At 38.0% G+C, this 27,460-nt stretch overlaps 1 protein-coding gene across 50 annotated transcripts in view; it reads right to left on the bottom strand.

Annotated features, from left to right (window-relative positions):
• Positions 1 to 27,460, bottom strand: part of HDAC9 (histone deacetylase 9) — a 1,028,404-nt gene that overhangs the window by 367,842 nt on the left and 633,102 nt on the right. For 37 of the 50 annotated variants that reach the window (XM_021102482.1, XM_021102481.1, XM_021102503.1 and 34 more), the window contains 5 exons: positions 24,142 to 24,273; positions 17,854 to 17,969; positions 6,275 to 6,397; positions 3,313 to 3,523; positions 2,659 to 2,876 (listed from right to left, as the gene is read on the bottom strand). In XM_021102482.1, the coding sequence (XP_020958141.1) occupies positions 2,659 to 2,876; positions 3,313 to 3,523; positions 6,275 to 6,397; positions 17,854 to 17,969; positions 24,142 to 24,273 (800 nt within the window). The remainder of the gene's footprint in view (positions 1 to 2,658; positions 2,877 to 3,312; positions 3,524 to 6,274; positions 6,398 to 17,853; positions 17,970 to 24,141; positions 24,274 to 27,460) is intronic. The other 13 variants (XM_021102510.1, XM_021102468.1, XM_021102472.1 and 10 more) reach the window with 1 other exon arrangement.

Here is a 27,460-nt window from a genome sequence, read left to right as displayed (position 1 = left end):
AAATGACATGAAAAGCCTTTGTAGTTATTTCTCATTAATGGTGATTCTGAAGGGTTGGAGTACACATAAATACACTATTATACAGATACTTGTTACCTTTTGGCACAAAGTTATGGCCAGCACCTAATGTGAAATAAATGTTTTCCTTACCTCATGGGGAAGGGTGAACAGTAGCAATTCATTTATTAATGGTTCTACTTGTGAATACCTTAGACTAGGATGGAGTTCAATATTTACTTAATAAGATTCTTCTTTATTCCCTTAGACAACCGAGGGCAGATGAAATATTTTCAAAATCTGGAGAATACCCGGTGTGCATGTGACATCTTGATTAAACATATGGAATATATACATGGAGAAAAGCCAAGTGGAGACCTGCTTGAGTAATCTAAACACCCAAGTTGAGAGAGGTTAATATATAAAGATCAGCTTTGTACTTTGAAGTTTTCTGGGCTTCATTTTGCCTAATTAAGACAAGATTTAATAATCAGACCACTGTACAAACATGTATCTAAATGTATAGGTTTGTTTCTAATTTGGGGAAGAATTCTTAACAGATTCCAAGGAATCAGCTCCACATGGGAGAAGGTCTCTGATAAGATTTGCTTTTCTTATTGTTAAAATGCAAATACCTGCTTTCCATCTTAGTTTCCTCCATGTGACAGAGGTTAGCATCTGCCTATCAAAATCTCAAGTGTGATACTAAAATACGAAGATTCCGATATTAGCACACCATCTGAGTGTGAAGCAGTGGCAGCTCTAGGCCCTAAAAAATGTATTCTAAAATACTCTTTTAAAAAAAAAAAATCTTTTTAGGGCCACGCCCGTAGCCTATGGAGGTTCCCAAGCTAGGGATCAAATTGAAGCTGTAGATGCTGGCCTATGTCAGAGCCACAGCAACACAGGATCTGAGCCAGTTCTGCAACCTACACCACAGCTCAGAGCAACACCGGATCCTTAACCCACTGAGCGAGGCCATGGATCGAACCTGTACCCTCATGGATGCTAGTCAAATCTGTTTCTGCTAAGCCATGATGAGGAACTCCAAAAATATTCTTAAAGGTATTAACAGAAATCATCTGTAGATGATGATTTCAAAAGGGTCAGTTTACCTAATCTACTTATAATAGAATATACACACCCATACATTTCTAGGAAATAGAACTGAGTAGCAGAAAGTATATCTACAATCCAATACTACTTTAATAAATGAACCTAATTCCAGATCAAAATATTATGAGGTAAAAAGTAGAATTCCCAATCTTTCCTCCTACCCTGGACACAACGTTTTAAGAACATCTGCAATAGTGCTGAGATATCACAAAACAAACAAACCAAGCCACTCTACCACAAGATAACACACATATGCAGAGTGACATATAAGTCAAAGATATCAAGCCATTATTATAAGAAGAAAGCTGGTTCTCCTCTGACAAGACTGATTTTATACAAAACAATTTGATAAATGTAGAGAAACACTATAGCAATAAAACTGGCATTAATCTGATGATAGAGAGTCTGAAATCTAGTGAAATACAGTCTGCAGTACAGCAACCACTCCCACTCCCAGTGCGTACACATACACATCATCTTTGAAAGCTGTGAAGGGTTGGCCTGGGGGATTACTGTTGAGTACTGTGTTCTTTAGCCCATGCTCCCTCCATGGCTCTGCCTTGTCAGGCCAAAGAGAAGAGAAAATCTCTAAGCTCATTTGCAGTAAAGTAAGCATCTCGCTATTAGAAAGACGATGAGAGCTTTGCCCATGAGGTTTTGTTTTGCTTATATCGCAATACAATAAAGCGTTTAAATACTAAGCCAATTTTTAGCTATTCGTTTATCAGTGCATAGAACACTGTTTCTCAATTGAAAGCCTCTATATGATATGTGCAGGTGATACAGTAACAGAGGAGAATGGATAGAAATTTGCTCTTCAGGACCTTAAACATTTTCCAGAAATGAGAGGCTTCTGCTCTGTAAGCTCACCACAGCAGACAGTAGTGGCAAAACTGCACAGACTAGTTTTGCGTACAAATTCACTGAAAATGCTTTACTGGCCTGTGTGATATGATCATATTATAATGACTGTTTCTTTGTGGTTGGCTCAGCAGGAGAGCTCCTAAGGATGTGGTATGATTCAGGCATTTGCTGTCCATTTCAGCCACAAATAAGGTTGCCAGAAAGAAACTACCACAAGTTTCTGAGTAACTGCTTTGAAAACTGATGGGAATGAAGTAGGGCATATTAAAAATAAAAATAACTTGGATACATCCAAGGTGCTGAAAAACTCCTAACTGGCTGACATTGTCATATCTGCTAGCACCTGTAAAAACTTCAACTCTGCCTCAAACCTTTGCTGCAGTAACCAAAAATGCAGCTCTGTACACATGTGCCCATATGTGCTTATGTATTAAGAATGTATCAATCAGAGAAGACTTACTAATCTAGGACCTCAATTTTGCTACAAATGTCCTGTACCTGTAATGACAGTGAAAACTCTGACAATGTGATAGTGTCCTGAGTCCTGACAGCAGGGCCAGGAGGGCAATCTCCGTTTGGCCGTGATGGATGCCACATTTTCTCTTACATGTCCACATCAGGGAAGAGAACCCCAAAGTCCACACCAGTGTTATGACATTCTGACTTAGGTCGGGGACTTACTTTGTTCATGTGGATCTGCTGCTGGTATTGCTTCTGCTTCTCCAAGAATTGCTGGTGTTGCTGCTGAATGACCAGCTGAGCCAATGTGCTCTGAGGCAAAGGTGCAGACTGGGTTCGATTCAGGGGTCTGTGACGGGGTAATTTGTGGGTACCTCTAATTCCAGGTGAAATTCTCTCTTTTGTTGCCAAGGGAGACTGAGGATGTAAGGGAACGCCACCTGAAAAAAAGAAAAAAGCATATAATATATACATTTTTTGACACACACACACGCACAAAACTTAATAAAAGACAAATGCCACAGAACATAGATATGGGATAAATTTTTTGAAAAGTAGTATACGACCAGGAAAATATCAGAAGGCTATGATTAGTGGGGTGAAGGCAAAAGCGCCAAGGCATTGAACAGATCTACATCTGACCAATGTCTCACCAGTAATCCACTCTGGTGTGTATGAAGGTTAACTAAGGTGAGTCTTATGTTTCGTGAATCTAGAGGAATAAATAGGACAATGGTCTTTCCCACAGTACTAGGTCTCAAGGAGACACTCTGTATGATAACTCAAATCTTTATTAGGTCCTGAATTAAAGAGATATTACATTGGTTTGCTGATAAAATGAAAGCCCTAAAATAACCTACAAAAAATATGAATTACCAGCCACAAGAAGCTTTTGCTGTCGCATCTGTTCTTTCAGTAATAAATGCTGCAGGAGAGCTTGGTGGCTGCTGTTGGGCTTCCCCTCCAAAGTGACATGGGGATGGCTGGAAGATGCCGGGATGCTGCCCCCATACTGCCCAGGCAGAGGAACACCTTGCCTGAGTGTCTGGGTCTCACACTTCTGTTTTTCTTTGAGTGAATTTGAAGCCTATATCAAGAAGTAATAAAGATGTTAATCTGCATTCATCCATATGGATCATTAGGTCTGTAAATCATTAGATTAGTTTCTTATTCAATAATTTTTCCCCCACCAAAAAGCCCCATCTTACCCAATAGCTGCATAGGGAAAATGGATAACAGCATGCCTTTTGAACTAAGTGAATTAACAAAGGAGAAACAAAAATAGAGCTGAAGCATTGGAGAAAATTTAGTATTAAAGATCACTGTTCTGAACCCAAAATAAAACTTTTTTAACATTAAAAATAAAGCTAATTTCATCTTAATAACTCAGAAGTTTATTTCTAAAATATTTTAACATATTAAGTAAAAGGTATATTGGAAACATAACACAAACTAATAACTATACAATAGAGATCAAGAAGCTGGAGATAAAATGGTCTGTAATTTTGGAGTTTCAAGCAGAAGGAACAATTCACTCTTTCTCTGTATGCCTTCTAATATGTTCACAGAGCTGTGGGTTTCCAATATTTAATTTTTAAAATAAAATTCTTAAGATAACTTAATGGAAGATTATATAAAATATGCAGGAATGTGATTTAAATATGTATTTATATTAATTCATAACAGATCTCCAAATCTCTAAATATTGAAAATGACACTCCAGATACTTTTTTTTAACAAAATAAACTACAAATGAAATTAGATATCAAATTAAATTGCCATTAGGAACTTGAAATACATGATAACATAGTAATAAGGCAATGATAATTATGGTATCAATAGTAATAATGAATTCTTCTATTCAAAAAACTTAATGAATGGTGGTCATTTTGGTATTACAAAAGTAGAGGTCTAATACCTCAAAATTATGTGGCATGTTTCTTTTCAAAACTCATGTTTCATCTTCCAAAATTGCTGTGCACCAGGGAAGCAAAGCAATTTTCAGTGATGGAGAAATTGAAGGACAAAGAGGTAAATGGTTTGTCTTAGTCACACAGCAAGTCAGTGCAGTGTTTAATCTAGAAGTGATTCCTTCTCTTGGCCTCTTTTCCTTAAAATTTCCCACTACTCAATGGGGAAATAGAATATTAGAGATCCCTTTGCCAAAGCAATGCTAAGCTTGAAAAATTAATTGTGATGGCCTCATCCACACCAAAATGGAAGCAAAGAAAAATGAAACTTCAATCCAAACCACACTGGTTTATTCATCCAACGGTACCAAATTGTATTACCATTGAAACATTAAATGGTCTGGCTTTTAGTACTTGGTCCTTTGGGAAAAAATTCTCCCTGACCACATTAAAAGTGGTGTATGTTTGTGTTAGCTGGTAGAAGTGACTTAGAACATGAAAAAAAAGAGTTGAAAAGAAAATGCCAATTCATGTGTCATAAGTTTTTATGTTAGTATTTGCTTATTATCAAGAAGAAAGAAAAAAATAGGAACAGAAGAAAATAATTTTTAATAAGTGAAGATTTGAAAATATCATCCATAAATATTTGTTTCATTTCATCTGTAATTTCTTTTTCCTTCTCACAGAACCAACTGTCTACAAATGCTTCATGTGAAATTTCAAGGACATAGCTAAATTCAGTATATTTTAAGTCCTTCTTCAATCCCCAGATATAAAACAAAATCCAAATTTTACTTTCTCTTCACTGGTAGAAGATTACTCTATAAGATAACATTTTGACTCTATTAAAAACACCAAATGTAATAAGGTATCTCTTAGATTGATTTTATAATATGTATTGAAGACAATTATAAAACTTATCATTAAAAATGTCACTATAGGTGTCCCTGTGCATAAATAAATATTAGTTTACCATATTCAGATTTCATACTCTAAAAATAAATTAGTCATGAAATGGTCAACGCTTTATAATTTTCTGAGGTAGGCATACTGTAAAAGATGTAACTTTGACAAGCTGGACTCAGTGGAAGACTTGCATCTAAAAACTGGCAAAAGTGGTGCCAAGGGTTGGAACAAATTTCTCTTTAAACTGAATGTATCATATGACCTCTGCCTAAGTACATTTTAATTTACTAACCTTTCACAGATGAAATAGTTGAAGTTTACAAATCTTTTGCAATGACTAAAATATATTATTTTAGAGAATATGTATAAAATGATTAGCATTGTCTTCTGCTAGTAAGACAATTTACCTCTAAAGGATCCTATTTCAGTTGTTAGGACTTTAAAGTAATTGATTCACTACGAATCTCCAGGGAAGAGTTTAATATTGTTCTCAGAGAGGATTTCCAGATATGTATTCTTCATACCAGAGTCAGTAACCTAAATTCTTAAAATAAAGTCATTCACAAAATAAATTCTTTAAACATATGCTGCTGTGCTTTAGAAGCTGCACCTCTCAGCACTGGCCTAGGTTGAAGTCCGGGTCTGCTATTTGCTGGGTCTGTGATCTTGCGCTTTCATACATTCTGAGCCTCTGCTGCTTCTTCTGCAAAAATGTGGCCTGAAATCTCTGCTTCATGGGACAGTTTTGGGGAGCTACCAAAATAATATACCTGGGAAGTGTTTTTTTTTTTTAAACCTATAAAGCATTTTACAAATGTTAATTATTATTTTTAGATACTATTGTGTGAGCCAGTATGATTCTTTAATGTGAAATTAAACTTAACATCTTTGAACAACTCAGTAAACAATGAAGGAGAAGCACACTATTGAGTTTCCTCAAAGCCTAGATATACAAGCAATGAGGGTTCTCCTATGAAAACATCCCTCAGGCTGGCTTAGACCCTTGCAGTACAATGACTTACATTGAGCTGGGCTGGCACTGCTGGAAGTCCCAAGGTAATGTTGGGCAAAGAGGGAGAGGTATAAAGACTTAGCAGGTTCATGGAATCTTCGTGAATTAGAATGCGTTGCTGAGAAACCATTTTCTGTTGGAGAAAAAAAAAAAAACAAAAAAACGTGAAAGAGGAGTTTCAAAATAGTACCATGTCACAAATTTTACTGTAATGTTTACATTTCAGAAAAGGTTTTATAGGAGTTCCCATCGTGGCACAGCAGAAATGAATCCAACTAGGAACCTTGAGGTTGTGGGTTCGATCCCTGGCCTTACTCAGCAGGTCAAGATGCAGCGTTGCCATGAGCTTGGTGTAGGTTGCAGGCGCGGCTCAGATCTGGTGTTGCTGTGGCTTGGTGTAGGCTGGCAGCTACAACTCAATTAGACCCCTAGCCTGGGAACCTCCATATGCTGGGGGTGCAGCCCTAAAAAGACAGACAAAAAAAAAAAGTTTTATATTAGAATAATTTGTCAAAATATTTTAAGTATTTAAATTAAGAATTTATAAGTATTTTATGACCTCTGTATCCAAAAGTCTTATGGAATAATCAAATTATAATTTTCTTCATCAGAATAATTGTAAAATGTAAAGAAAGAGCTTCTATGTTCATTTTGCCAAATTCATTTTTAAAATTCCGCCTTTATGGAATATAATCAGTGTGTTTGTCATCAATTGGTAAAGTACAACAAATAAATTGAGTAATTCTTATGAGTATACAGAGATTTTTGTACTACTGAGTGATGAATATGTATGTCATGCTGCTACATGCATTATCTTCATGTGGATTAAACATCATTTTGCTGATAGGAAAGCTCACACAAGAAAAGCTTAGATTAAGTATCATCATATACGGCTTTTGTAACAATAATTAATCCTATCTTTTTTAAGTATAACATTTATGAACAGACAACTCTGTGTGGTGATTTTTAAATCATTCATATTCAGAAACTAAAGTAAATGTTAAACTGTTATGAGCTCCCGGTGCCGCAACTACCTTCACTGATACTAAAATATCTTGCACGTTCTGGCATCACAGTCTTTTTTACAACAAATACCTTTTTTTAATCCAATACTAAGAGTCATGTTTTCCCACATGTGGCCTAATATGGTTGCTTGAATTACATTTTCTGTTTAACTCTTGCTTCCCTCCCAGAACTCTCATACAATAAGAGTTACAAAGGTCTTATTAGACTAAGGAACTCTGGCCTGATATGGTCCCCAAGGGAACAACATCCCTGAAAAAGAATACACCATGTAACAGTATGACACAGTGACTGCTTTCTTCCCAAACAAAAAGCATATGGGACTCCAATAATAGACCACCTCCAAGAGGGATATTGCACACACGGGCTTTGACTAAAGTAAATATAATAACTTGTCAAGTATGTTTGGGGGAGCTGTAGATTTTCCCCTGGACAAACCTGGGATATCAATTAACTGGGCAAAATATCATGTGCTAATACAATGCAACCTCAGAATGTCACTGAAGAGTGATGCGCCACCAAAACACAGGATGTTATTCCAAAACATCACCTCAATCATACGTTTGTTTGGAGATGAGTCCCAGCCTTAACATAATAAGAGCGGAAGGCTAAAGGTGGACTTTTCTCATTGCAACTTGGAATTCCAAACTAACTCAGAGTTTGTTTTTTTTTCTCAGAAGAACAAGTCAGATATTTGGGCATAAAAAGCAAGAAGTATACTGAAACTTTTTAACATTACACTGAGTTTACATGCGAGCCTTTACAAAACTAATGTTGCCTAAAACCCATGAACATTGCTGGAAAAGATTTTACCACCACAATGTGTGAGACTGATATTTCCGGAGACTGGAATTTTCTTTTCTTTTCTTTTCTAAGCAGTTTTCGTGTTTGCTCTAATTTAAAAAGGCAAGCTATTTTACTTACGCTAATATGCTTTTACCATGAATTTTAAGTATTGAAATATATTTAAGTACACCTGAATGAGAACAAAAAGAATGTATGAGGAAGTAAAAATATTTTAACTAGCTTACTGGCAGCAAGCAGTCACTTATAGTAAAAGGATATTTCATCCACCTATCTGTATTCATGGAAGAGAAATAAACGTAGAACAAAACAATAATCACGTCAGGTCATGCACAATATTCACGCAAAGTTCTATCTGCTTCCCACAGCACTGAGACTTGACATGCAGTGTGGGAATGACACCAAAAGTTACCACAGCCTCACAAAAGGGGTTATCTTTGTCTTCCAGACAGAACTTGTGTGAAATCCTCCCACCATCACCATAGGAAGAAAACCTACACTAATGTGAGAAAACATTTCTTCTCATATATAATAATGGCAGCAGCACTTTGGCTGCTCACACAGGCTTTGACTAAATTCCAAAGATTGGAGATGGTTTTCACTATGGAATTTCAGGCCCCTAGAGTCTCATATCAAATCGAATGGCTCCATTTCCTAGGACAGCACCTACCATGTGCCAAGCCCTCTGCCAGGGAACTTGGGGAGGTTAACCTAATTCTTCACAGGCACCTTCCAGCAAACATTATGCCTTGTTATGGATGAAGGAATGGAGCAATTTCCCCAATTCTGGTTCCCAGTGGGGTCAGTAATAAAACTTTTAAACCCATCAAGGCTGTGTGATTTGTTGGCAGGTAACGACTGCAGAAGCTACGCACCACTTTGTGGTCATTATCGAAGGATAAGGGAACCATAAAAAAGTAAGGAGAAGGGGGAAGCTTGAGAGAAGAAGAGGAAGCACATTCAGGCCCTGAGGCTTATGAAAAGAATAAAAGTACAACTGGGAGCCAGCTGGCCTGGCATGAGAAGAAAGCAAAAGCCCTGGTGAATTTAGAGACGTGAGGATCTTCAAGTCATGGAGACAACTGCTGAGCAAGTCCCCCAAGTTCCCTAGGTACATAGTTGGTTCGTCCCACAGAGACTATCTGTTATATTTCAAATCCTGGAACTTCAGAGACTTGGACATTAGTTAATTTATTTGCTTCGATTTACAGATAAGGAAACAAGGACAGCACTGACATACACTTCCAAGGGATAAAATCACAAATGACTTAACAGAACTGAAAAAATGTTTTCCTGAAATTTTCTTCTTTAAATATAACTTTCTTCAATTTGACCCTTTGATAGAAGCAATCTCTGTTTCAGGTTAATGCTTCTTATTAAGGAACTGGAGCTGCACTGAACACTACTAAAAGTGTGCAGACACACCTGAAAGCCAGATGAATAGGTGCTGAGAGGGAACATTTCACTGAGACAATTAACGTCCTGACCAGTATTCTTGCAAGGCTGGAAGGTTCCCCCACCTTAGCATTGTGGTGAGCTCACAAGTATTTCCAGGCATGGCCAGGATTTTTCCAGGAAGCAGTTTTGAAACTGATCCAGCCCTTAAATCAGTGCTGTGCTAAGATGCCAATGTTTTACATCTTAGAACTTGGGGAAGATGGTTTTAATATAAAAATTTTTCAGAACCAGAAACTACTGCTGTAGTGAGATAAAATGGAAATATTAAATGTGCAAATGGCTATCATTTAACATTCACAAAACAAATAATGAATAATAATTAAGTTAGATTATTAAGTGTGGTATTGGGTGGGAGGTGTACAAAGATGCCCTAGACCACACAAGTTCACAGAAAAGTAGAGAACTAACTCTAAGGACCTATAATAATTGCTACAGTTAGAGTAGGCACAGAGCAGGCTGTTAATTTTAAACTAAGCTTTGATGGGTAACTAGCATTTTGCCAGAAAGAGCATGATGTTGGGGAGAGGGGTATGACTGAGCCAGGTGTTAGGACAGGGAAGCCTACCCAAATTTTAATAATGACCTTCAAATCTGAATTGCTTTTCTCACCATCATGGCAACTGGAACCTTATTTTATGATTAACATTTGAAATTAAGGTGAGAAAAATACACAAACTGAAAAATGATGTGTCTCCACTTGTGGTTTCCAAGGGGGCTGGGGAGGGAGTGGGATAAACTGGGGGATTGAGGTTTGTAGATGCAAACTATTGCATTTGCAGTGGATAAGCAATGAGGTCCTGCTGTATAGCACATAAAACTATAGACAATCACTTGTGATGGAACATGAGGGAGGATAATGTGTGAAAAAGAATGTATGTATATGTATAACTGTGTCACTTGGCTGTACACATAAATGGACAGAACATTGTATATCAACTATAAAAAAGACTTATGAAAAAAATAAAAATGATTTATCTCTCAATAGAGCTATTTAGCCACTGAAATGAAGATATTAGTCTCAATCAAAACATTCAAAATATCTTACAAACTGAACACTAGAAATAATTACCAAAAAAATGAACAATAAATAAACTCTGCAGGGATGTAGAAAATGAAAACCTCACATATTACTGGTGGGGCTACTACAGGCTGGCGTAACAATTCTGGTGGACAACTGAGTACCTTACACCATGATCCAAAGGTTCTCCTGCTGGGAATTGCATCTTCAAGACATTATCTTAGGGTGATGAGTGTGTGTATCTACTGAAGCATTTTGTGGGTGGTGGGTGAGAAATGGAGGCCAGTGTGGCATCTAGCTGGAGAATGGGTAGGTAAAATGGAGTAGTGCCCAGCAAGGATTATTAAGATGATTAAGAGCAAACTATTAGGTATATGTATCCATTATGATATGACCAACACTAAAAACACAAGTTTTTTTTTTTTTAGTCAGTACATAGAAAATAAGAAAATGGAATGAGTTTGATAACACCTTGCCATTTATATCCCCTAAAATTCAGGGGCATAACGAAAAAAAAAAATGCCTGTATGATGTAAGAGCCCAAGCAAACAAAAATGGAGGAGAAAGTAACTGCATATGGGGAAAAAAAATGGAAGTGGGGATAGGAGATACTGAGGAAGGAAGGGAGGAAGGAAAATATCTTTCTTATTATTAAGAAGACAAAGAAGTCCACAGATGACCCTTGACAGAATAATAATCATGCTATCACCCCTTTTATAAGAAGCTCATTGAAAAAGGGTTTTCAATTACTGCATGTTCAAAATCATCTACAATACACATGAACATTAGAAAAAAGAATATAAGTATCTACGAGGTTTTGGTGAGCAGCCGTCTGGACTGGTGCAAAGGAGTGTGGTCTGAGTATCCTATACTTGCGACCTAGCACTCATTGGCTTATGACTCTCGGCAGCTGCCTACCTTCCCTGGACATCAGATCCTTCAGCCTAAGACTGGAGCATCTTTGACTACCTTTATCAGGTTATATCTGTTCTATTAGCGTGCATCCAGGAAGACATGCTTGTTTGTAAGCCTCAATCTGCTTTGGCTTTAAAAATTTCCAAATCCCCAAATCTAAGCTACCCAAATAAAAAGAAGAGGCACATGGAAAACAAACCCACCCCCCATATCTTTTAATCCTTTAAGGTTTGCAAGTATTTTTCAAGATAGTATTTATTTTTGTCCAACAGCTAAACAAAAATTAAAAGCTTCATGTGATGAAAAAAAATTTAGGCAGTAAAAATCTCTTAAGTTTTCATTTTTACTGGATACCCAAGAATGTATTACTATAAAATGGTTTAGAGCCCCCAAAAATTATCATTTGATTCCTTTGTATTTAAAAGTCACTGATGTTTTGTTAAAGGTCTTGGTTTACAATATTGACTCATGTTATTCCTAGTAAATGATGTTTTTGTCATAGCAACCTTCCTTCCCCTGGGGAATGGGGGGAGGAATGTCTTATTTGCAGCCATCTAAAACCAGAGTTCTACACCCACTCAGAAGAGAGCATAACATTTACAACAAATGTCACAACAACTATTATGAAACAATAGGCAGATGAGTCATGTGAGAATGGGGCAAAACAAGTGACATTTCAGATGATTTTAGAGTACTTAACCTTATTATTAGAATCCATTTTTAAAATCGTTTGTATCTGCTGGAAAAAATTATTTAAAAAAAATTCATAGCAGAGCCAGCCACTAATGTTCAACTAGAAATAAACCAGCTGCTTGGCTACTGTTAAAATAGCTATCAAATAAATCTACCAAATCTAAAATAATGGTGTTGATATGCATGGAAGCATATTTGAACCCACAGGCCCACAGTATTAACAATAAAGTAACTAGATAGGTAAAGACATGTCTGACTGGAGTTGGAAAGAGAAACTTCTGAGGTTTCAGCCCCCAACCACGTTTACAAATGAGTAAAGCAAGTAGCTCCAGCAATCTGAGTTTGGGACTGAGCATATGTAAGAAATAGAAGAAATGGAACAGAAGTGGTCAGAGCAGATGGAGGCTCACTCTCACAGGAGATCTGCTGGCTTGAAGACAAACATACTAATGAGTTTTCCCTACTAAGAGTCAGGATTGATAACGACAACAAAAAATGAACTTGTTTGGCACTTCGCAATTTACCACCTGCCGTCCAAATACTGATTCCTCCCAACAAAGCTGTCAGGGTAGGTATTACTGCCTTTCTCTAGATGAAGAATCTGAGGTTCAGGGCAAGTTTAGTGACTTAACCATTGATGACAAAGTAGTTGGTTTTGGAGCCGGGTTCCTGGGGAAGACCCATCCCTGTGAATTCACTGTGCTGTTTCCTTAGCCTGGACTTAGGAGGAAATTCTCCTCCTATTTCTGTCTTAAACTCTACCTAAATTACACAGAACACATGAATTACGAGAGAGAAAATTTTCTTTTCACCTAAGCCTCAAGATTAGCCTGAGAGAGAGCCCTCACTTTCCTATTTCCTAAGCAGCAAAAGCAAGTAGAATCCTATTCACTTACATGGGATCTGAAATAAGTAGGTGACATGCTTTTCTACTTCTGCATCACAGAATAGAGAGTTGATTCAGATGTACACACTGTCATACTCTTTTAAAATGAAAATTCTCCTGCTTTGCAAAACTTTGCTGCTTTAGCAAAAATGGTAGAATAAGCCTATTTCATGAATGGTAGAGTATGTGACTAATTTGATTTTTGAAAGTGTAATGATGTAAATTTTTCATACTCCCCTAATATTTCTATTGATATGAAATTATATGCTATTATTCATCTGAGAAGGTATCTGTAAAAATCGCACTAACTTCAAAATGATCATTAATCCAAAATTTGCTGACAAAACTTTTACCCCTTTCTCTAGTTTAGGTGGAAGTATTTGGTGTTCCAAAGCTAGGATATTAATTTGCTGACAGTTTTCATCTGAATGGTGCTGTCTCCTCACCTCTCCAGCGTGAATTATGTTGCAGACCTCTGTAAATGCAATGCAGCAGAAAACCACATGTTAGCCATCAGGGTTGAATTTTTTGTTCTGGGCCACGGAGAGGCTACCCATCAGTGCATAGAGGTCTGCCCACCTGGCCTTTTGGATCATAGTTCAGGCACACAATTAATTCATTATGAGGTAAGTCACTGCTTGCTTTTGAACTAGTCTTTCCAGCTCTGGAGGTGAATGTCCTGTCACTGACCTGAAGAAATACCTCTACTCTTTCAAACTCCATTAAATCACATTTCCTTCTGTTTTTTTTTTTTTTTTTTTTAATTCCCCTTACTGGTGGGGGTGGAAGGAAAGAACATGTTCAACAATTAGCTGGAAGGCTGAAGCATCTAAATAGATATTTGTGCCTAGATGTCAGTAAAAAGTTGTCAGAATATAAAAGGGTTTAAAAATAATATAAGCAAATTCCTTTACTTTATAGTCTCCACTGTATATATTCTGAAATTCAAAGAGAGGATCACACAATCTGGGACACTCAGTTTAATTTAACAGGTATTCTAAAATGTTTGAAGTAAAGAGAAACTCTCACCTTTTTCTTTTTATTTTCAGTTTCAAGAGTAAGTATCTCTTGATTGTTTCTTTATGTTATACTAAGTACTATAGGTATATACTTGTATTTGTACTGAAGGGATATATGTTACCTTCATATTTAGTAATAAACTATGCACCTCTCCCCACCCCCGGCTTCCTCCTTCCTGAGAAGTAACCACCATGCTAAGTTTTGAGTTCATCACTTCCTTGCCTTTTAAAAGCATAGTTTTACTACGTTTTCCTGATCAAAATATTATACTGCTGTTCCTGAACTTAATACTATCAAGCTGTAAATGGCCCTCTGCACCTTTGTGCACTAACGAGGTACTCCTAGGACTCATAACTGCTGTTGAATGAATGTAGTTTTGTGTGTTTACATTTTCCAAGACTAGAGATTACATCCAATACCTATTTAGAGCCCAGATCCTTTACTGTTTCTGCTACGGAATCATCACATTCTGCAAACTGAGAGGAAGTGGAAATCTAAAGGTTTTGAGAAACCTTTATTACCAACTTGTTCTTTTTCTGGAAACTGATTAAAGGGTTGTAGAAAACTGACCAATAGTAAGGTATAACTACACTGTCAGGAATACAATACCTGTAAACAAAAGTCCAAGAATCCCACTTACACCTATGGCCATGAATATACATGAAGTATTTATCCCATCTGGTATCATGTCTTAGGAAGAAAAATGAAAATGAGAAAAAGGAACACAGGATGGTAAGAAACAAGAAAGAGATGGAGGACTGCAGATGATGTGGGGGGCTGCACTGCATTCTTCACATGGTTGAAAGACAGTCATAAGCAAGGTAGCATCTCTTCATTCTGCTCAATTTCCTTGGAACAAAGAGGGAAAAATCAGAAATCTAAAATGGGAGTGGGGTGGATTGGGGTTAATGGATGCAAATGATTGCCTTTGGAATGGATTAGCAATGAGATCCTGCTGTGTAGCACTGGGAACTATGTCTAGTCACTTATGATGGAGCATGGTAATGGAAGAAAAAAGAATGTATATATGTATGTGTAACTGGGTCACCATGCTGTACAGAAGAAAAAAAGTTGTATTGGGGAAATAACAATGAAAAAAATTAAATAAATCAATAAAATGAACATGTATTCCTCTAGAGAGAATTTACATTTTTTTTTCCAGATACCTAGGGCACTACCAATCTGGGGCAGTTTGAACTAAAGTAACAGTATGAGATTATGTAAATTCAAGATACAACTTGACACGAGAAGGAGCTTCTCCGGGAGAGGTTCTCCCCCTGCTCTGGTCTGCACTGAGGTATGGAGTCGCAGCTCAATGTCTGGATCATCTCCTACTAGATTATTCTTTTTGGTCAGGACTGGGCTTGACCTTCTGTCTCCTGAGTTAACTGAGGCCCTGAAAATCCAAACTCAAGACTCAAAATCACAAATGTCCACAGAGCAAAAGTGACTTCATTGGCTTCAGTCCTTTTCTTATCAGGGATAACCTCTGAGTTTCTGCCTTCAATTATATTTTGGCCTGACAATTTTAAAATTAGTAAATAATCTACGATAAGCATGTGTGTATTGTATATATGTATACAATTATAGACACAGATTTTGGCATGAGGTACAGAAGACATTTCTATCAGGCATGCTGACTATACCAAATCAACGCAGCTGCCTCAGGACACAGTAAACTGAATTCCTAATAAGAGTGTTCTTGGTAGAAATTTGATAATCACATGTTGGGAAAACTATTCAGATGATTCAAGAATCAGAGAGTTGACCAGCCCCTTTTAGCCCCAAGGTATCATGACTCTATAAAATACAAGGAAAGAATCATGTCACAGTCATATATGAGAAGTTATGGCAGCAGCTTTCCCTGCATAGAGCAATACATGGTAAGGAGGTGTTACAGTGACAGAAAAGAAAAATTAACTGATGGTAACTTCAAAACAGCTGATTCCATAGGAGTGGCTGTTTCCAGACGGTTGCCTTTGTTGCCTAACACAGAAACTACATTGGTAAATTCTTGCTGACTCCCAAATTCACTTTCCTATATTCTTTTTTTTTTTTTTTTCCTTTTCAAGTTGCACTTATGGCATATGGAAGTTCCCAGGCCAGGGGTCCAATCAGAGCTGTAGCTGCTGGCCTACGCCACACCACAGCAACAGCACATGGGACCCAAACCATGTCTGCAAACTATACCCCAGCTCATGGAAACGTGGGATTTCTGACCCACTGAGTGAGGTCAGGGATTGAACCTGCATCCTCATGGATACTAGTTGGGCTCATAACCCACTGAGCCACAATGGGAACTCCCTTCTTTTCTCTACTCTTATATTACTGATTTCAACAAAGAATTTGCTGAAAAACAAATGTTATTAAAGTTGGGTGCATCCAGGAGTTCCCGTCATGGTGCAGTGGTTAACGAATCCGACTAGGAACCATGAGGTTGTGGGTTCAATCCCTGGCCTTGCTCAGTGGGTTGACGATCCAGCGTTGCCGTGAGCTGTGGTGTGGGTTGCAGACGTGGCTCAGATCCCGCGTTGCTGTGGCTCTGACGTAGGCCGGTGGCTACAGCTCCGATTCGACCCCTAGCCTGGGAACCTCCATATGCCGCAGGAGCGGCCCAAGAAATAGCAAAAAGACAAAAAATAAATAAATAAATAAATAAAGTTGGGTGCATCCAATCAGAAAAAAATCATGTCTTATTCAGACCAATTTCCTTTAATATTTCATTTTTCAAGGACAGAGTTCATGTATTATTTATCTTTATATCCCCACTGCCAGGCAGAATGACTGGCACATAGTAGGTCCTCAATAAATGTTTGCTTAGTGGAGCTCTGTATTCTTCAACTATGATACTCTAATTATTTATCCATTACTCTTCAGGTCAAATGCATAAAACCTATCTTGTTGGACTGCTCTTCTGAAAGGTTTACATGAAGTTATTTTTACTTACTGATAGGTGTATTCCCATCAGAATAACCAAGAACCAAGCAAAAAGACTTCTGACTTGCATAACTCCTGGTCAGTGTATATGGTTTTTTTTTTTTTTTTTGAGGATTACACTTGTATTTTCAAACCACAATTTTCACCCCAACTTTGTAAATAAAATCAAGTTTACTCATTCCACACATTACAAACCTATCAGAAAAATAACTTAGAACAGGTAGCTTTAAAACTTCAATCTAGAAATTTTACTGTGTTTTAAGGGACAAATTGAGGATGTAATTCCTACTTTTATGGCGTTCCCGTCGTGGCGCAGTGGAAATGAATCCGACTAGGAACCATGAGGGTGTGGGTTCGATCCCTGGCCTTGCTCACATGGGGTTAAGGACCCGGCGTTACTGTCAGCTGTAGGGTAGGTCGCAGACTCAGCTCAGATCTGGTGTTGCTGTGGCTGAGGTGCAGGCCGACGGCTATAGCTCCGATTTGATCCCTAACCTGGGGAACTCCATACGCCTCAAACACAGCCCTAAAAAACAAACAAAAAAACCTCCATAATTTCTACTTTTTAAATTTTATTTATTTATTTATTTTTAAATTTTATGGCCACAACCGCAGCATATGGAAGTTCCTAGGCAAGGGACTGAATCTGAGCCACAGCTGCAACCTACGCCCGAGCTGTGGCAACACCAGATCCTTTTAACCACTGCGCCAGACCAGGGGATCAAACCTGCATGTAGGCAGCAACCTGAGCCTCTGCAGTTAGATTCTTAACTCACTGCATCATAGCTGGAATTCCATGTTTAATTAAAAAAAAAAAAAATCCTAAGTGTCTTACCTCAGCATGAGGAGTAGGAGGCAAAACCGAAGTCTCATTTTCAGTAACATTTCCAGCTGGCCCATTGTTTGGTGAACTGGGACCAGACCCCGGAGAGCTGCTACTGACCGAGGATTCTGGAAAACATTGTGCGGTACAAACACACTCATGAAAAACATTCAAAGACCAACTATAGTTATACTCTAAGTAATACCCAGAAGTGATCATTGTTTTTCCCCCAATGTGAATAACAAGCACCATTTCACGAAATAAAAAAAGAACTGTGAAAAATTTTGGAACATTTCTGAATTTTCAAACCACTTTTCTCCCTTTGTTTTCACTGCTGAAAACATAACCGAGTATTCAATAATCTTAGAGATGTAGAGATATCCAGTTAGAGAGGATTGTAGAAATTTCTGATTAGGAAAAAAATAAAGTGGGTCATCTTCTCTTACTTGTTCTTGTGTTACCATAAAAAAAAAAAATAGCTTTTAATAGAGGTTCATAAAAAAAAATGCCATCAACACCCAAGGCCTGGAACCATTCCTGTTGTGTGTGGAAAAACGGCTTGTATGCTGTGTTATATAAACTGTTCTTTAAGGCTAATCCCTATTACAGCATTTCTTAGTCAAAGTTATACGAAGAAAATACAAGAGAATATAAAATCTCTATAGTGCATTAAGGGCTTTGTACAACACTGTTCAACCTTAACTTTACCCAACTTATTTTCCGGAAGATGAGAAATTGCCTACATTCAATATGTTAAATTTTTAATACTGCTATAACAAGAAGACCACTTCAGTAAGCATTAAATAACAACAATATAGATGATCTCTGTCATCTTCAGATATAAAATTCACACATATTTTCTCTTACAAAAGAACAAATGCATTTACTAAAATTCCTAATTAATGACATATAAATTTCCAGTTCCTAGAAATACAGCTGAAAGAGGCCATCTTATCAAGCCTTGGCAAATTATCTGTTGAGCTCTAATCAGTTCTCTATTACCTTCAATAGTTCATTCATATTAACATTTTTCTAGGTGCCGCATTCTTACACCTTGTCTGTCTGCTCAACTCTGCAGAAATGATCTTGCCTCATACTTTCCCCCCGCCTTTCTACAGCTGCATCCGTGGTATATGAAAGTTCCCAGGCCAGGGGTGGAATGAGAGCTGCAGCTGAGGCCTACACCAGAGCCACACCAACAGGAGATCCAAGTCCCATCTGTGACAGTGCAGCAGTGCCAGATCCGAGATCTAGCTTGCAGCAGTGCCAGATCCTTAATCCACTGGTTGAGAGTCCTCACAGAGTCAACCTAGGGCCCTTAACCCACTGAGTCTCATAATTCTCAAAGACTGACAACTTCTGATATGATTTCCATCAGTGATTTTCCTTTCTGCCTCTGGGTTTTGTTAACCACACTCTCCTTTCCCACATCAAGGTGAAAGCTCCCCTTTCCAGGGCTAACACGTTCACTCTCGCCCATGACCCCTTAAAATTTGCTTTAGGATTGCGCTCCAGTAATTATTTTGAATCATCAGGCCTTCCTACTCCACTGGAACTGTCCCTCTGGTCTGAAGGCATGCTAATAACTTATGTGAAGGAGTGGGCTCATTCCTTTGAACCCTGGCAACCTAGCTCACTCACTGTGGACCACACCTGTTCTCTCAAACAGCCTCAAATTTGAAGACTTTTTTTCAGGCCTGCATCCATGGCATATGGAAGTTCCCAGGCCAGGGGTGAAATCCGAGTTGCAGCTGCTAGCCTACACTACAGCAACAGCAACTCGGGATCTGAGCTGCGTCTGCAACCTATACCATAGCTCACAGCAACACCAGATACTTAAACCACTGAGCAAGGCCAGGGATCAAACCTACATCCTCATAGATAGAGTCAGGACCTTAACCTGCTGAGCCACTATGGAAACTCCTGAAGGCTCTTGATAAGACAGTTCTGATTCTGGTCCTTTCCACAATTAAAATTTCTCCACCTCCATGTTTGTTTTTCTAACTCCCTGGCTTTTCCACCTTCAACAAATTCCTAATATAGATATTCACCTAAGTTTGTATCCCTATCTCTTTTCTCTTACCGTTGTTAAAAGCAGTCCAAATTATGACATCAACTATCATTTTTAGGCAGAATATTTCCATGAAAGTTGTATTTCTTGTCTTTCTCTCTCATAATTTCCAGCCTGAATCCCTTTGGAATGCTGGACATTTTTAATCTCTCTTTACACATGTATCAAAAACTCAGAGTATTTCAATAATAAATGTGCCCTGTGTATCTCTCTTTATCATTTCCCTTAGAGTCATGCTCATTCCCTTCCCTTTTCCAACTCTAATCAGTTACTAGGATTTCGTTTTGTTCTTTACATTATTTTTCATCTACTTTTGACTGCAACCATTTCAGTTTAATCCCTCAGCCCTCATTATTCTCTCACGGACTCAAGAAAGTCTCCTAATATTTCTGAGTTAGTTGCTATAGCAGTCTCTCCAAACTTTCCTTAAACTGTTGCCAGATGGATCTTAGTGAGACAACTTTCACTATGCTCTTTTGCTCCAACATGGAGCCGAACCTTACTTCCTACTATTGCCCTTTCTGAACTCTACACTCAATCAAGTTGACGTCACCTCCTCTCTGTATGCAACACTTCCCCATTTCATGCCTTTCTGTCTTCCTTTTCCTCCACCTAGTGGTTGGTCCAAACCCACCTCTGTGCTCAAAGCCTGGTTCACAGGCCATCTGTTGCCTGTGAATGGGAGCTCCCAATGTGTAGGCTCGAATACCTGCCATCCCTGGGAACACCTCTAACTTTCAACTTTCTATTACAGAAAGTATTTCTCTACTCAGAAATGCAGTACCAGTGGAAAAAACGTGACACTGTTTTTTTGATTCTACCACCTACTTACTGTGAGATTTTATCAAGTCACTGATACCAGAAAATTCTTAACTACTTCTTGCTCACTGTCTTTCAGTCTATACATCTCGCTGACATTTTGATAAATCTACTTATTGTATTTGCCTTTTAACAAAGAAAATGCACTCTTATAGAAACCCTTCAGGAGTGTCTTTCCTCCTTGGACTTCTAACTCTTGCCTTTCCTATGTGACTACACAGTGATTTCTCATTACCATATCCCATTTAAAAAAAAATAAAACTAAAAACAGAATCTATTTTTTAAACACTCTGGTCAATTTAAAGTTATGTAATTTATATTATTTTACATGACACCTGTACAAAAGTGTTTCTTTATGTAGAAATCACTATGATAAACACTGTAATTCAAGACAAGAAATCTTGCAACAGGATTCTCAGTATCACACTGGTTAGGGTCTGAGAGGGGTGGTAACAACTGATTTTCTGGCCACACTGAAAAAATCTCAGAGAAGAAATAATATCACAGCTGGGACCTGAAGTTGCCAATTCCTGAAATGCAGGCAATGGAACAGGGGAGTATGGAGGGGAAGACACAGCAGGCACAGGGATGTACCAAGACTTAAGAATTTTAAAAGAACATGGCTTTTGTGGGGAGATGGGCAGAAAACTCTAAAATTTGCAAAAGAAGAGGATGAAAAGTGGTTCCCATGTCAACAATTGGGAGGAAAGAGGTAGCATGGGTTTGGAAAAAGCAAACATCCAAACCTATTCAACAGGGAAGAGGGAGAGAGAGGTGAATAAAGAATAGCAATAGCAGTTCAACTGCCCTGATCGTCTCTGACTGGATAGCAAAAATAATGAGCATTAAGATCCAAACAAGTTCCTGTCATGGCACAGTGGAAATGAATCTGACTAGGATCCATGAGGACAGAAGTTCGATCCTGGGCCTTGCTCAGTGAGTTAAGGATCTGGCGTTGCCGTGAGCTGTGGTGTAGGTCATAGACACAGCTTGGAACCTCCATATGCTGCAGGTGTGGCCCTAACAACAACAACAAAAATGGCCCAAACAGAACTCATCCTAATTCATGAAAGTTGTCAGAGAAAGGAGGAGTACAGGTGAGGAAAGCTGTGTGTCCAGTAGTTCAGATCCTCCAAAGATGTTTGGAGTAACTATAACATACCAGTTAAAATATCTACCAAAGCATCCATACTCCTAGATCATTGGTCAGAAATGTGTGTCCATGGAGTTCCCGTTGTGGCTCGTGCTTAAGGAACTGGTCTAGTAACCATGAGGTTGTGGGTTTGATCCCTGGCCTCGCTCAGTGGGTTAAGGATCTGATGTTGCCATGAGCTGTGATATAGGTTGCAGATGTGGCTTGGATCCCCCGTTGCTGTGGCTGTGGCTGTGGCTGTGGCTGTGGCTGTGGCTGTGGCTGGTGGCTACAGCTCCGATTAGACCCCTGGCCTGGGAACCTCCACATGCCACAAGTGCGGCCGTTAAATAAATAAATACATGTATGTCCAGGAGTTCCCACTGTGGCGCAAGGGGACAGGCAGCATCACTGCAGTGCTGGGATGCAGGTTCATACCTGGCCTGGAGCAGTGGGTTAAAAGATTTCAGCGTAGGTTGCAACTGTGGCTTGAATCTGATCCCTGACCAGGGAACTCCAAATGCCATGGAAGGTCAGCCAAAAAAGAAAGAAAAGAAAAAAGAGAAATGTGTGTCTAATAAATGTACAAGTATCTTCAGATACACACCATTTTCTCAGATGAAAAGGGGAGTTACTATCTCACAAAATTAGAAAGAGCAAATTATATTTCATGAGTAAAGAAACTCTTATAAATTAGAATTAATTATTACTCAGATAAGTACTGAGTTAAATTCCACTATAGTTTGGTAAGAAAGAAAAAGTATCTGTGGGAAAAAGTTATAGACTAATAGAACAAAAAGAAAAGAACATTAGGATAAATAAATATGACCTTAGAAAATAAGATTCTAAAGAAACAAAAAACATATATATTTATTTTTCTGTAATGAGAGAACCTACTCTCTCCAGTTTGAAAAATACCTATATCTAATTACATTAGACAATTAATATGTTCATTGTTCTTTACATTTATTAAAACAGGTTTACTCCCCAACTTCCTACCCCCATCATGGACTTCTATTATGACATCTCACTTAAGATTTTCTCACTTACTGAAATAGAAATAGGTTTCTTTAAAAAATAAGGCTGCAACTCTAAATTTAGAATTGATCTAAATTAGTGATTGCATTTGATATTAGAAAAGTAAACTCAAGTAAAATAATTATTTATTTAACATTTCTTATGCCTTAAGAAAAAATTTTCCCACTAATACTTTCCCCCATATTAATCTGTCAAGATTTAATAGGAGACTAAATATTTTTTTCCCCTGAATAATCTGTCCAAGTACTAAATCTCATTAGTATTTTATGCCTCCACAATCTGTTCCATACAGATACAGAAAACAGATAATTTTTGAAAACCTGCTAAGAAATAAGATCTGATCCTGGAGAAAGTACCAACTGACTACACTGGTATGAACACCCTCTTTCCTGGGAATGGAGGGAATAATGGTTGTAGATTACCATTTCTTTATTGATGCAACCAAAGGAAATGACCAGACACAGTGAATAGCTCTAAGGAGGTACTTGGTAAACAGCAGTCAGTAGTCGGCATGGTTAGTTTGGCCAGCCATTCTGGTTCCTGTATTCCTATGTCTTCTCTAATTTCAGACCAGGTATAAATGGGACTAGAGGGCTTTGTAAGACATCAGGTCGAATTTCCTAACCGGTTCACCCCACTACTAACCAGGCAGCTAAAAAAATAAGAACTCTTCCATTTGAGACTAGTGAAAATGACAGTTTCTTTCCCTTCATAAAAGGCAATATATTCCCCTCCTGCCATAAGTCCCAGTTCACTAGTAAACACATAAAGTCATTTATGAGTCCTGTAAATTTGTTGAAAAGTCAAGGTTTTGCTGTTTCACGAAGTTTAATTTTCCCAGATGTATTTTGTACATTTATGTCGGAATATGGGGGAAGTGTTCTTCTTGGACCTCCCTCTGTTCATTTCTGATCAAATTTCATTAAAAACTGTATCCTCCTGGCTGGCATTCCCAAAATGCACTGCCTGTTTCTGAAAAGATTAAGGCGAGCCTTGGTGTTTCCTAGTTTATGCCTAGATTGACACGCAGTTTTGTTTTTCATTCATTTCCTGTTTAATAGTTGGTGAATGCATGGCAAGTTGTACTGAACTACTTGTGAGTTTTCAATATAATTTCCTTTCAAGAAATGTTTCTCCTCAAAATAACTTTTAATATACAACAGGTATATTTACTCTAGCCTAATTTTTTTCATTGCTACTAGCAGCATTTTTAGTGTATGTCTGCCCAGTCCTCAATTACCTGTCACCTCAAACATTCGCTTCTTGAATGAAGTGACAACATTTCCATCCTTCCGCCTGAGTAAGGGGCTGCTTCTCCTCTCTGCCACTTTCTGTTTTAACCTGGACCGCACCTTCAAGTTGGGCTCAGAGGCTGGGGATTGAGACAAAGAAAATAGATAAAAATTAAAAAATGGAGAGCCAATTGCTCCTGTGTATAAAAAACGGCTCACCTTTTCTTGGTCCCTTCTCATCTCAAATTAAAACCCCAAGCATGTAAATAAGGCATGGACTATAAATTAATTAAACAGACAAATGTCATAATTATTTTTATGAAATGTGTGAAAGGTTCTACTTCTCTAAATGTAAAGTGAAAATGGAATAAAAATATGTTTTCTATTTATTTTATCTAGCAGAATTGGGATTGTTAATGGGAAGCCAAATAACTGAGTATGTTTGGGTCACAGTAAGGTTTATTATACTTCATTGTCAGTCCTTTTAATTCTCTCAAGGGTGAAACTCAAAAACCACAAAAACAGTGCCCTAATGTGATTTTAGAGACTCTAGCCTGACTTCTGGTAATAAGAAGACACCTCTGCAGCATACAATTTATGTCTAATTCTGACTCCTGAAATGTTTCATCGTCAGTAGTTTCTAACCTGAAATCCTGGGAAAACATACTTAGTAAAATAACACAACACCAAGTAGAATCACTATGAATAAACCTTTTTATACACTGAGTATACAATCAATTAGAAAATTAGTATGGCCAAGTCCTAACTAGAGTTGTGAGTTAGTTATATGTTCCAAAATACAAATGCACATTATTCATATATATGCCATTATTTTTTCAGTTAAACAATCCCAAATAGTGAGGCTCTATAATTAGTCATCATTTATTAGGTGCTTATACTTGAGAAGAATAGAAACACTGGATTAAGTCTGTAGCAGTAATCAATGGTGATGACGAAGGTGATAATGATGAGGATGATGATGAGTAGGGAAAGAGTATTTCTGATGACAACAACATTTATACAGTAATTACCATGTTCCACTACTGTTCTTGGTGCTCTGTCAATACTAACTTCTTTGACCATAAAAATTCCATATGGGGTAGGCTCTATTTACACCTTCATTATATCAGTGAGAAAACCAAAGCACAGAGATAGTAAGTAACTTGCCCAAGGTCACGAAGGTAAAAAAGGGATGAAGTCGGGATCTGCACCCAGATAACCCAGCTCAACTCTAATTGCCTAAATATTGAAAATATTGCTGTTCCACCTTTCTTTATGTATGAACACCACAACAATGATGAAACTGCTTTTCCAAAGCTTTCCTAATCCCTTACATCAGACACAATGCTATAAAGTAGCTGGAAATTTGAATCAGGTTAAATACTTTCTTTGAAGGAATTTTACAATTCTGCCAGACTACAGAGGGTATCAATAGTAGAACTTACAATATATTATTATTTATATTATTTTAATTTAAAAAAATTTTTTTGGCTGCGCCTGCAGCATATGTTAAATTGCCAAGCGCAGGATCAAATCTGTGCCAAAGCTATAACCAGATCCACAGCTGTGATGGCAGGTCCTTAACCTGCTGAGCCACAAGGGAACTTGTTTTGACTTCAAACACTCATACTTTATTTTCCACTTTGTTCTTTTCTTTTTCCCTTTCCTTTAGCTCTATCTTGGACTGAGAAACCTAGATTTTTGTTGGAACTGGCTAGGTGAAATAAAACAAGTTAATTATTGGTACATTGTACAGATGATTTTATGCCCTAGTATACTGGAAATGTTAAAAAAAATGGGGGCCTGAAAATATCATAAAAGTAGAAAATGAGGAGGAAGGGTGGGAAGAGATGAGAACTGAGTACAAGAAGCTCAGGGCCTAGAGACCTGAAATGTCTCATTTCCTGGGCCTCCCACCTTGACAAAGAAGGGAAACAGTTTGGGAGAAGGATTAAGGTTCTTGTCAGATCCTCCCAGGAGTGTCAACCCACTTTCTCTTAGTAGAGAAGGCTGCATCTGAATTACTAGCATCCAACTTACCCATGATTAAAAGGAGAAAATGGAACTATATCAATTTACTTAATTCCACCCCCCACACACATATTTATTTTAAAATGTCTTTTAAACACTAATTTTGTATCAGAAAAGCTATAGATTAATAAATATATTCTACCTAAAACCTAGAAAAGAAAAAAAGAGGAATCTTTATGGGTTAGCTATACTGGTATCCACTGTCACCTTACTCATAAGCCCAGAATAAAATCAGATCCTCAGACTTTCATCTAGATATAACTTTATAATTAAACCTAATGGATTCAAAGCTACAGACTGGTTCTCCAGAGGGTCAACTGATTCAGCACGTCAAAGGTGGAATAGGGAAGGCACTGGGTTTTCAGTAGGAATGTGTGGAGTTGGGCCCCTAGGGCACCACTTCCCACTGTGAGATTCTCAGTGAGATTTTAGTACTTTCTGAGCCTGACTCTTCATTTGTGAAATATGAGAGTCTAATCCCTTCCTTATTTCACAGAATTATGGCCACTGGATAAGCCACCTGAGAATAACCGTGAGGATCCAGGTGAATGCAAAAAGGAAGAAAAGGTGTGTGGAATTATTATTGCTGCTACTGCCAGGGGGTTCCACAGCTAGGAATGGCAGAGCTGGGACTGGCCCCAGATCTCCTAATTCTCCATCCAGTCCTTCTTTTCCTAACACATTGCACCAGATGGGGCCGAGTTTCTGTAATCAAGATGAAAAATGTGCCATCAGCTTGGAAAAGCAGTGTATGCCCTTTAAACATTCTACATGAAATGTAGAATTCCACAAGATTTTACAGGTCAACAGATAGTTTTCATTCCTGTGTGTCTATTTGAGAATGGGCTAGATTTTCAGGTCCTAATTTTTTTTCAATGGTCAACATTAAATAAGTGAACGTCAGGATAGGTATGAGAACTGGGTTCTGGTCTTACTTCTAATAGCTGCTATATCAGTCAGCTCATTCATGCAAATCAGCTATGATGGTACCTGTGCAGTACCATCATGGAGTGAAGTAAACATGCTTTAAGTGCCCGCTTTAGGTTATTTGGATTTGGATGAATTACTCTACATCTTTCGATCTCAGTTTCTCATATAAAAATGGAGATAGTTCCCCCTCCCCGCCATATACCCCAAGGATTCTATTTTCCTTCTCCCTCTGAGTTCATAGTACATAGGACTGAATCCTGGGGTGGAATCCCTGCAGTCCTTGGCTGGATGGATTTCATTTGGGCTCAACCTACAGGTAGGACTGGCTAGTGATCAAAGAATTAAGGAATTGGAGATAAGGTATCC

This window comes from Sus scrofa, chromosome 9 (genome assembly GCF_000003025.6).
Source record: "Sus scrofa isolate TJ Tabasco breed Duroc chromosome 9, Sscrofa11.1, whole genome shotgun sequence".
NCBI lineage: Eukaryota > Metazoa > Chordata > Mammalia > Artiodactyla > Suidae > Sus > Sus scrofa.
The sequence above is the reverse complement of the archived record's forward strand: the minus strand, read 5'-3'. Positions and strand labels throughout refer to the sequence as shown.